General features: G+C 44.4%; 1 protein-coding gene across 1 annotated transcript in view; it reads right to left on the minus strand.

Annotated features, from left to right (window-relative positions):
- Positions 1 to 4,057: 4,057 nt before the first annotated feature.
- The window catches only part of smox (spermine oxidase), a 32,965-nt gene continuing 24,802 nt past the window's right edge, over positions 4,058 to 12,220 (minus strand). Inside the window, exons 6-7 of the mRNA XM_080195648.1 lie at positions 11,181 to 11,341; positions 4,058 to 6,701 (exon numbers count right to left, since the gene is read on the minus strand). Coding sequence (XP_080051774.1) covers positions 6,549 to 6,701; positions 11,181 to 11,341 — 314 coding nt within the window. The 3' untranslated portion in view covers positions 4,058 to 6,548. The remainder of the gene's footprint in view (positions 6,702 to 11,180; positions 11,342 to 12,220) is intronic.

Raw genomic sequence — 12,220 nt, forward strand, 5'->3', positions numbered from 1 at the left:
CCTCACTTACATAGAATGACAGTAATCACTTCATGTACCATTCACCATGCCAGACAGTAATTAGGAAATCAGCATGTATTTAGACTGCTACTTTTTTAGGCGCTGAATATCAAGGACTCATGAACTCCAGATAAGGTGGTTCTTGGCACAGGCTAAAACTTTGCTGCAGAAATTGTAGTGAGCCGTCTGATCATCGAAACACTTAACACATCCATGGCAAACTCCCCTCTGTGTTCTATTAATCCTCCGAGGTTACAGTGGGTGTAAATTCACATTAAACTGCTGTGTGCAACAGTGGGAAATTGTTCCATTTTTCTCTGCTACGCACTCTCAACTGGTAAAAATCACCCCTCCACGAGGCAATTATTCAGTGAATGGGCGAGTGAGTTCAGCACAATTCAAAGGTGACAAAGCAAGGTGTTGGGAGCACTAAGAGTGTGGGGTCAAGTCACTCAACGTACCATGGTCATCCAGTGCATCCAGAATCCATCTCCAGCCAACATGACTCTATCATTCCACTGGATGTGCCTGGATGGAAGAGTGATCTCAACACTGCTTACCTCTCTGCCATTATAATCTATTTCACACACATGGTCTGATATCACCCACCAATTAACTATTTGGAAGAAGGAACTGAAGGCACTGTTGCTAAGTTTGCAGATGATACAAAGATATGTGGAAGGACAGGTAGTAAGAGGAAGGAGGCGGGACTGCAGAAGGACTTGGACAAGTTAGGAGAGTGGACAAAGAATTGGCAGATGGAATACAATGTGGAAAAGTGTGAGGTTATGGAAGGAGGAATAGAGGCATAGACTATTTTCTAAATGGGATAATGCTTAAGATATTAGAAACACAAAGGGACTTGGGAGTCCTTGTTCAAGATTCTCTGAAGGTTAATGTGCAGGTTCAGTCGGCAGTTAGAAAGGCAAATGCAATGTTAGTATCCATGTCAAGAGGGCTAAAATACAAGAGCAGGGATGTACTTCTGAGGCTGTGTGAGCAGTTTTGGGTCCTGTATCTAAGGGAGGATGTGCAATCCTTGGAAAGGGTCCAGAGGAGGCTCACAAGAATGATCCCTGGAATGAAGAGCTTGTGCATTTGACGGCATAACCTTAGGCTAAAGGGACAATCCTTTAAAACAGACCTTGTCATATGAGGAACGGTTGAGGAGTCTGGTTCTGTGCTCGTTGGAGCTCAGAAGGATGAGGGGGGATCTTATTGAAACTTCTAGGATACTGCAAGGCCTGATTAGAGTGGACATGGAGAGGATGTTTCCACTAACAGGAAAATCTAGAACCAAGGGGCACAAACTCAGGCTGAAGGGATGAACCTTTAAAACAGAGAGGGGAAGGAAATTCTTCAGCCAGAGACTGGTGAATCTGTGGAACTCTGCAGCAGAAGGCTGTGGAAACCAGGTCATTGAGTGTCTTTAAGACAGAGATAGATAGGTTCTTGATTAATAAGAGAATCAGAGGTTATGGGGAAAAGGCAGGAGAATGAGGATGAGAAAATATCAGCCATGATTGAATGGCAGAGCAGACTAGATGCACTGAGTGGCCTAATTCTGCTCCTATGTCTTAAGGTCTTACCAATTCACCTTCACATAAATTTCAGTTTTGGTGGTGATAGGGGAAACAATGAGGCAGCAGGTGAGGGTACACTAGAAACCGTAAGTGCAACACTGCACATAGATCACACAGGCCTTCAGCTCTTCCTCCCCTTGATTGAGATGGCAGTGGACTTTCTCATCCCTTGAGTAATAATGCCAACCCCCTTCTACCTATCTGGCACGAGGAAGGGTATTAGAAAAGGTGCGCTTAACAGTATCTGCTTCACTTAGCCTGGTCAGTTTACCATGATGGTTTTAGAACAAGTGTAAAAATGGTTTATAATGGTTTTAGAACAAGTATATAATGGTTTTAGAACAAGTGTAAGAAAAAGATAATACCGTGCATTATTGGCATGCAGGGCGTGTGAACACCCATTCTCCCCATGTCTGTGTGGGTTTCTTCCGGCTGTTTTGGTTTCTTCCCACTCCAAAGACCTGACAGCTAAACAGCCCTGGTTGAGAGAGAACTTGCTAGATACAACATCCACATAGCAGCATTTAGCGAGACTTGTCCAGCTGATGAAGGGCAAATTACAGGAGCTGGAATTGGAGTGGTCAAAAAAGTGAGGAGTGTCAAGAAGCAGCAGTAGTGTGTTTGCTAACAAGCCCAACTGTTTCAGTGGGGGAGCATTTTGGGTTTAGCGACCATAATTCCTGAAGATTTTGGGTAGTCATGGATAAGGAGAAGAATGGCCCTTGGGTGAGGGTGCTGAATTGGGTGAGGGTCAATTTACATCCAAATTAGACAGGGACTGGGGAATGTGCATTAGGAGAGGCTATTTGAGGGCAAATCTACATCTGACATGTGGGAGGCTTTTAAAAGGCAGTTGATGTGGGTGCCATGGCAGCACAGTGATTAGCACTGCTGCCTCACAGCGCCAGGGACCCAGGTTCAACTCCTGCCTCGAGTGACTGTCTGTGTGGAGTTTACACATTCTCCCCATGTCTGTGTGGGTTTCCTCCGGTTGCTCCGGTTTCCTCCCACGCTCCAAAGATGTGCGGATTAGGTTGCTTGGCCGTGCTAAATTGATCCTTAGTGCCAGGGGATTAGCAGGGTAAATATGTGGGGTTGGGGGATAGAGCCTGGGTGGGATTGTGGCCGGTGCAGATTCAATGGGCCGAACGGCCTCTTCCTGCACTGTAGGGATTCTACAATTGAAGTGTGGGGCATGCATGTCCATACAAAAAGGAGTCTCATGCCAAGACTTGTTGGCCACGGAAGGAATGTTCAGTGAGCTGATACGCAGCTCAGAAATTCTTCCATCCTTCCACTAGTATTTCCCAAAAGGGCAATAAACAGTTTGGGCGTGAAGTTACACTAACAACAACATGGTGCCTTGGCAATGGGCTTTGAAATGGCAAGGGTACAAAGAAAGCCACTGTGATATTGGATTACAGGCTTTCCTACAACACAACTGAATATCCCAGACAGTATAGTCTGTCAGGCTCTATGAGATAGGGAGAGCACAGTAAGAAGTCTCACAACACCACGTTCTTACTGTGTTTACCCCAGTCCAATACCGGCATCTCCACATAGCGAGAGAGCAGCCAGAGGCTGAACATTGCATTGGATCACCATGCCAGAATGCAAGTGGAAGGCTAGTGTTTGGATTGGAAAGAACAAATTACAAAAGAATTAATACAAAGCTGGAAGATTCACCCGGCTCACACTAGAGCGAGGATTTCCAGTACTCTCACTGCAATAGATAGCTCCAAGTTACCAGGCTGAGGAATGAAAAGAACAGAAATGAACAATTGGGAGTTAGAAAGAGTCATTGTGGAGTGATTCTGGTTGAATTGAATGTATACTTAAAGGACAGTGTAACATACACGTGTGAAGTGCTTTTTTCAATTGTGCTAAAGATAAGGCTAGGGCCATAGAGATGGAGGCAGGGAAGGCAGGATGGAGGGGATGGAATATTCCATGGATTAAAGAATAAGGGCGGGATTTTCCAGCTGCATTCACCCCGAAACCGGAAAACCTCGCCCAACATCAACAGACCTTTGCATGGTCGATGTCCCGCCTGCTACGATTCCCATGGTAGGCAAGACTTAAAGATTCAACCCTTAGTTGCCTACAGAGATGTTTGGAATAAAAAGCAAATTACTATGGATGCTGGAATCTGTAACAAAAACAGAAACGCGTGGGCCTGATTCAGTGTGGCCGATCAGTGAATAAGTTCACCCCTGGGAAAGTTGTACATTTTCCTGAGCAGTATATACACTGATAGACATGACCCATATGGCCTGGGGATAATTTGCCCCCAACACATCTATTTGTATTGCTTGGTGCAGTCATTCATTGTTGTACATATGCAATCCCAACACTAAGAAAAAAGGAGCCAGTTTTAGCAACGTAAACTCAAGGAGCTGATGCCTGGGTGTTGCTTTGTATTCTACACAATGAAGGCTTTAAGTCAAAGAAAAGCAGATCACATAATTAAACTGTGTTAATTCAGTTATTTTTTATTGAATAGTTGGACCCCACATTATCTGGACTTAGTGTGCACTATTTCACATTTCTCAGAAGTTACAATTATATTTGCCTGCCCAATTCCAAGACTATCTGCATCTTCAAGCACATTGTTTTTGCTGCATTCTCTCCGCATAACAGAAAAATATATAATCATAATGTAAATGCATAGCAACAGAATTCCAGTAATTAGGCAAAGTATAACATTGTCAAGCTTAAAATCGACCAGCAGGTCACAGTAAAGCAGGGTTGCAGGCAGTCATTGAATTAATTTTAGATACAGGTCTTACCACCTTCTTTTGCGCTCTGCATTGCATCAACATTTAGCTCAATAATTAGAATGGGCAACATGGGTTATCAGTCATATATAACCCATATAAACACATGTGGGATGTGTTTATGTCTGCTAAAGGCAGTCAATGGTATTGTGCCTTGGGGCAGAGGGGAAAGAAGGAGAATGCTCGTGTTTAAGCTGTAAAGCAACAGATTTCACCCCCCCCCCCACATCGTTTATTGGTAGAAAACAAGTTCTTCCTACAGCCTCCATTCTTTTCCCAGAAAATTCCAAGGCTTGGTGATTTGGCAGCCCACTTTATACCAAAAAGCAAATCAGACATGGTCTAGCATGCTATCGGCCCTGTTTATACTATTGATCTCGCATTGGCCCTGTTTATACTATTGATCTCGCACTGGCCCTGTTTATACTATTCATGTCAATCAGTTTCCCTCAGCCATGTAATAATCTGAAGTGTTTAAAATCAAGCAAAGTTTATGGGGTAGGGTGATTCTGGGAGAAATGAAGAATTTGCATTTGCGTCCACCCATTTACGGTAAAGACAAACATTCTGTTAAGTTTTAAAATTATGTGAACCCTAAAATTTCTGCCCCATCACAGATCCTACTGTTTCACTATTTATAGTGATTGACCTTTCTTATGGACAAGGGTGGGATGATCTTACAATTCCTGAATTGAAATGTGTCTATCATTGTTTCTATGTTTCTAAGTAAGTGTTCAAAACAAACAGTATAGAGATAGGGATGTTTTGCTGCAATTGTGTAGTATTGGTGAGGCCACACCTGGAGTATTGCATACAGTTTTGGTCTCCTTATCTGAGGAAGGGTGTCCTTGCTATAGAGGGAGTGCAGTGAAGGTTTACCAGGCTGATTCCAGGTTTGGCAGGTCTGTCATATGAGGCAAGATTAAATCGGTTAGGATTATAGTCACTGAAGTTTAGAAGAGTGAGAGGGGATCTCATAGAAACTTACAAAGTTCTAACAGGGTTAGACAGAGTAGATTCAGAAAGAATTGCTCCCAATGGTGGGAGAGTCCAGAACTAGGGAACTTAGTTCGAGGATAAGGGATAAACCTTTTAGAACTGAGGTGAGGAGAAATTTCTTCACTCAGAGGGTGCTAAGTGCGTGGAATTCACTACCACACAATGTAGTTGAGGCCAAAATGTTGTGTGATTTGAAGAAGAAATTAGACATAGCTCTCAGGGCTAAAAGGGTCAAGGGAGGAAGAGGGGCTCAAGATATTGAATTTGATGATCAGCCATGATCAAGATGAATGGCAGAGCAAGTTCAAAGGGCCTATTCTGGCTTCTAGTTTCTATGTTTCACTTACTTAATCTATCAATGGCTGTAAGCACTTTTTCTACATTGTTTACTTTGCTGCCTCAGTGCCTTTATATCCGCTGTCTGTTCCTTCATCTAAATCATTTATAAATATAGTAAAAAGCTGAGGCCCCGGACCTCTGAGAGTCACCGTATGTAACGTCCTGCCAATTTGAATATGTGCATTATTCCTAGTCCCCTGGTCCTCTGGATGGTGCCAGGAGATCTTGCACAGCTATCTGAGACTCAGCTTATCCAAAAGACGACCCCAAAGGCAATGCAGCATCACCTCCATACAGTATTACAGCGTCTGGCTAAATTTTGCACGCGAGTCTCCAGAATAGAATCTACAACCACCTGAACCAGCAGCAAGCATGTTGCCCCTGAAACACAGCTGGCACATATGAAAGAAGGCCTTTTATTTCAAGGCTACAGTATCTAATGGCAAGGTGCAGAGAGAAATACACAGCATTTTGCGGTGTATTTTCAGACAGCTGTAATATGTGTCGGGGGTGGGGGGGAAGGAATCCCTCTCAGTTTCAGCTCTATAGATAGGTGACTGAATTACAAGTCTCCAAACAGCCTCTGTTGCTTCTATTAGACCCATCGCTTAATACAAGAAGGCACTTAAGCTGCAGAAAATCAAAGTGAGGTTAGGAGTGCATTGATTTTAAAATTAAAACAATACAGAAGTGTAAACATTTGCACAGCCAAAGCGTTTACCAGAGTGCGTTAATCATACATAAATCCACTTGAAAATGATTCAAAGCATACCCTCGAACAAGATTATAATGCTCCACTTTAAGAAATAGCACATTGAACACATTTTAAGTCCAGTCCATCTCTTTTCTTTTAGTCATCCAACTTCATGCCCTTGCCTTGGTAGAGGTCTTGGTACATTTCAATGAGGCGCGCAGCCTCTCGCTCTCCAGACAGCAAAGCACCATGGGTGGTTGAGTAGTATTTTCGGTGAGTGGCCTCCCCAGCAAACAATATCTGCATTGGCTAATAAAAGCAAAGATACCGATTACTAAATCACCGTTTAAACTTCCAATCTCTTCCTCGTTACTACATTTAAAACTTAGTTCCACCATTTCATAGAGAAGAGAACAATTAAGGCATATAGGGTACTTTAAGTTTATTTATTAGTGTCACAAGGAAGACTTACATTAACACTGCAATGAAGTTACTGTGAAAATCCTCTAGTTGCCACACTCCAGATACACTGAAGGAGAACTTAGCATGGCCAATGCACCTAGCCTTGGACTGTGGGAGAAAGCCGGAACATCTGGAGGAAACCCATACAGACATGGGGAGAACATGTAGATTCCGCACAGACAGTGACCCAGGCCATGAATTGAACCCAGGTCCCTGGCGCTGTGGCGCAGCAGTGCTAACCATTGTGCCACTGTGCTGCCCCCATCCTGTCTTCATCGTTGCTTGGTCAAATTCTTAAGCTACTTGATTGGTCAAGATGCAGAACATAAAGGCAGGAAGGTTCTGTTCAAACTTTAGATCGGCCTCCAATGGAGTACTGTACACAGTCCACAGCTTGACAACAAGTATACGATGGCACTGAGAAGGGAGACTTAGAAGAATGTTGGCAGGATTGGAGGATTATAGCCATGAGAAACAACTGGATAGGTTGGACCTGGTTTCTTAGCAATAAAAGAGGCGGAAGGGGATTTAAAATTATGAACAGCCAAGACTGGGTGGACAGGAAGGATCTATTTCCTTTAGCAAAGGGGCCAATGACCCCATGTAAACATTTAAAAGTGACTGGCAGTAGGTTTAGAGGGGAGAGGAGGAGAAATCTTCTTCGTCCAAAGGATGGTGGTGGTCTGGAACCCGGGGTCGCATTTTCACGGAGCCAGGCCAACACTTGGGCAGACGGTAGCACAGTGGTTAGCGCTGCTGCCTCACAGCACTGGGGACCGGAGTTCAATTTCCAGCTTGGGTCACTGTGCGGAGTCTGCACGTTCTCCCCGTGTCAGTGTGGGTTTCCTCCGGGTGCTCCAGTTTCTTCCCACAGTCGGAAAGATGTGCTGGTTCTCCCTCAGTGTACCCAAATAGGTGCCAGAGTGTGGTGACTAGGGGATTTTCATAGGAACTTCACTGCAGTGTTAATGTAAGCCTACTTGTGACACTAATAAATTCTGTAAATAAGCTTAAAAAGAAGAGACCTTTAAAAATGGTGAGTGGAGTTTGAGTGTGGAGGTCTGGCCCCCAATTCTGATAAATAGCACTTTTGTTGGCTAGAGGAAGGGGGTGGGGTACAGTTCAGGGCCCAACGCCCGAAGGGCTATTTGAAATTAGTGTTGACCTCAAACAGATCCACCTTTTGTCAGGGGTCAAGAAAGTTGAAGCTAGCCTATGAGACTCAGGTGTGCTGACACCTGTGATGGTGGTTTGCCCAGACTAGGATAGAGTAAAGGATCAGGGTTGCCAGTGAGGTTACACCAAGCCACCACCTGATACAACTTTTCAAAGCCATCTCGGTCTTTTGGCTAAAGTGAAATGTTAGATCAAGCCCAGGAGGGGGTGTCGTGCCTTGTCTTGTCAGCTAGGATCTTATTTGTTCCTCATGTGGGAACCACAAGTTGGATTTGATCTGATTTAGGGTTGTTGGTTGGAATAAGAGTTCCGAAAGGTACCAAAAAAAACCACATGGTGTGGAAGTCACAAATTTCTAGGGTAGATGCAAAAGGCTGAAATTCTCCAACTATTCCCGCTCACCTCCACTGCAACACTGGGCAGAGAATTGGCACTCAACCAAATCTCCATTCACTGCAGCAGTGCAGGAGATAGGAGTGAGACAGCTAGTCAATATATTTTCCCAAAGGGACGGGAGTCTAAAACTAGAGGGCATAGGGTTAAGGTGGGAGGGGAGAGATACAAAAAGGGTCCAGAGGGGCAATTTTTTTTCCACAGAGGGTGGGTGAGTGTCTGGAACAAGCTGTCAGAGAGAGTAGTAGAGGCAGGTACAATTTTGTCTTTTCAAAAAGCGTTTAGACAGTTATATGGGTAGGATGGGTATAGAGAGATATGGGCCAAAGGCGGACAATTGACATTAGCTTAGGGATTTTAAGAAAAGGGTAGCATGGACAATTGGGCCGAAGGGCCTGTTTCCATGCTGTAAACCTCTATGACTCTAATCCCGCCGGCGTGAACCCCAGAGAATTCAGCCCAAGCACTCTGGAAGGATGGGTAAGGTCTGCTTAAGCACCATGATCTTAAAATGTTTAAATTGGTACCAATCTAAGTTAATACATTCAAGACAATGCTCAAGCAAAATCTCAGAGGCTTTTTCCCAGGGCTGAAATGGTCGCTACGAGAGGACACAGGTTTAAGGTGCTGGGGAGCAGGTACAGAGGAGATGTCAGGGGTAAGTTTTTCACTCAGAGGGTGGTGGGTGAGTAGAATTAGCTGCCGTCAGTGGTGGTGGAGGCAAATCTGATAGGGTCTTTTAAGAGACTTCAGGATGAGTACATGGGACTTGATAGGATTGAGGGGGTCATAGGTAAGCCTAGTATATAGGGATATGATCGGCGCAACTTGTGGGCCGAAGGGCCTGTTTGTGCTGTAGTTTTTCTATGTTCTACTACCTATAAGGTTTCCAAATCTGTTAGACTGTTGGAGGAAGGCTGAGGATTGTAGGGATAATATCCAGGGAAAGGATGAATTGGTATAGCAGACAGTCTTTATTTCAGCACAGTGAGGATTAGAGCGTAGCAGTGGCAGATTCAATATTAACTTTCACATGACCACTAGATTTCTACTTGAAATGGAACATAGGAATTAGGAGCAGATGTAGGCAAATTCAGCCCTCTGAGCCTGCTCCACCATTCAATCAGATCATTGCTGATCTCTTCCTGGTCTCAAATCCACGTCCCCACCTGTTCCCCATATCCCATTTTTAAATATTAGAAATATATCTCTCTCCTTCTCGAAACCATTCCACCGCGCTACGGGGCAGCAAGTTCCACAAATTCACCACCCTCTGTGAGAAGTGCTCCCCATGTCTGCGAGGGTTTCCCCTGGGCGCTCCAGTTTCCTTCCACAGTCAGACAGACGTGCTGGTTAGGCGCATTGGCCATGCTAAATTCTCCCTCTGTGTACCCGATCAGGCGCCGGAGTGTGGCGACTAGGGGATATTCACAGTAACTTCGTAAGCCTGCTTGTGACACTCATAAATAAATTTTAAAAATAGTTCTCCTTTGTCTCAATTTTAAATCTACCGCCTCTCGATTTATGCCTGTAGCCTCTTGTTCTAGGTGGCCCCACAAGAGGAACCATTTATCTTACCAATCCCTTTTAAATGGACAAATTTTCAAACCAGTGGGGAAAGAGCAGTGATAACAGAGAAGAGTTTGAAAGGTCACATCAGGCAGCTGGCAGAGACATAATGGATCCAGTGGCCTCTTTTGGTGCTGTCTGATTCTACGAATGTAAGTTTAGTGGGGCGATCGATACAGTTATTGAATAAATTGGTAACAAATCCCCTCGCAACAATTTGGATCGCAAGTCCTCATGTCAAATGAGGGCTTTCTGTGTTGCATCAAAAGAAATTCTTTAATATTAATAAATGTGAAGAATCATTGCACCATTCTTAAATCAACTGATTATTTCCTAAGATTTTCAAACTGTGCTGCAACTTGTGTTTCTACGCCCCACCCCGCCCCCACCAGACTACTGTTCTGCTTCTAGCTGCAGGCATTTAAACTCCCAAGGTTGTCGCCATCTAATCAGCACTACTTTATTTACCCAATTATTTTCTCCTACTATTTTTAACCTTACTCGACCTTTCGCTTAAATAACGATAATAGGGACTTTCAAGAAAGAATCGTAGGAACTAGGAGCAGGAGGAGGCAATTCAGCCCCTCGAGCCTGTCCTGCCATTTAATACAATCGTGGCTGATCTGATCTTGGCCTCAATTCAACCTTCCTGCCCGTTCACCACGGCCCCTCAAACCCATTACTCATTAAAAGTCTGTCCAACTCGTCCTTAAATTTACTCAGTGCCCCGGCATCCACTGGGGCAGTGATTTCCAGACTCACGACCCTCAGAGAGAAGTAACTTCTCCCGATCTCTGCCTTAAATCTACTTCCCCATATCTTAAAGCCATTGACTTCTTATTCTAGATTTCCCCACAAGAGCAAACAGCCTCACCACGTCAACCTTGTCAATCCCCCTTATCATCTTGCACACCTCATTAAGATCTCTTCGCATTCTTCTGAACTCCAGGCCTAAACTGCCCAATCTCACTTTGTAAACCCCTCATCTCTGGAATCATTCTACCATCTATACTTCCCAATCTACGTGTGTGTAGCAGTGTCTAGGTTGTGTGCAGTTCCTAGTCACAATTTATCTTGTTCATTTGTGTGGAACTCACACTAACAGTAGCCCCGACAAATAAGAAATAGGCTCAGAACAGATGGCAGGTTCACCTCCCCTCCCACCATCCATTGTAAATACTGACTTACAGCCGCTTTTGTGCTTTTTGCATAAGGCAGGGGCTTTGCAAGTTTCTCGACGTCCGCTCCACTCGAGCCAACCCGCGTGTAGGAGTAAGACCCACGGATGTAAGGGTTACTGCCCCATCCAGACCTCAGGATCCTCCGTGGTTTCGGAATGTGCGGGTTGCCTGCAGGCAGAATTTAAAAAGAGTTCAGTGATACATCTTTCAGAGTTCTGCCAAAAGTCTCTTTGGCAAATGTAAAATAAAATTCCGCTTCCAAAACAACCTTAAAAATGAATTGATTTTGACACATGACTCAGATCCTGGAGAATTTGGAGCGGCACAATGGTTAGCACTGCTGCCTCGCAGCGCCAGGGACCTGGGTTCAATTCCCGGCCTGGGGTCACTGCGTGTGTGGAGTTTGCATGTTCTTCCTGTGTCTGCGTGGATTTCCACTGGGTGTTCCAGTTTTCCTCCCACAGCCCAAAGATGTGTGGGTTAGGTTGACCGGCCGTGCTAAATTGATCCCAGTGTTGGGGGATTAGCAGACAACACATGTAGGGTTATGGGAAACAGGCCTGGATGAGATTGTGGTCGGTGTGGACTCAATGGGCCGAGTGGCCTCCTTCTGCACTGTAGGGATTCTATGAAATTACGCAGAAATTAAGTTTATAAACGGAGAAGTTCTCAACATGAGTCATTGACCAGCTGACAATCTGAGATACGTCACAAATTAGAATTTGAACAGCACATCTCAGTCGTACTTTTGTTACAATCTAAATTAGGTTTGAGCAATGTGGAGGTGCTGAGGCACCAGTTACCAGATGGAAAGCTGACTGAACATGGCAAATTTAGCTACAAAATGGAACTTGGTGTCAAGTAAGCAGTCGAATGCACAAAAAAACTTACAAAGTAGGTTTGAACTGTGGGACTAGTACGTACTGTGCACAGTGTGAACCGCCTGTACACCTTTAATAAGGCACCCAATGTATCTTTGCAAAGCTGCTCATGCAATTTAGCTAACATGAAGCATTTAATCGCTGGATTTGCAACTAGGAATAATCC

The sequence above is a fragment of the Carcharhinus amblyrhynchos genome, chromosome 1 (genome assembly GCF_965287045.1).
Source record: "Carcharhinus amblyrhynchos chromosome 1, sCarAmb.v2.hapA, whole genome shotgun sequence".
In the NCBI taxonomy this organism is placed as follows: Eukaryota; Metazoa; Chordata; class Chondrichthyes; order Carcharhiniformes; family Carcharhinidae; genus Carcharhinus; species Carcharhinus amblyrhynchos.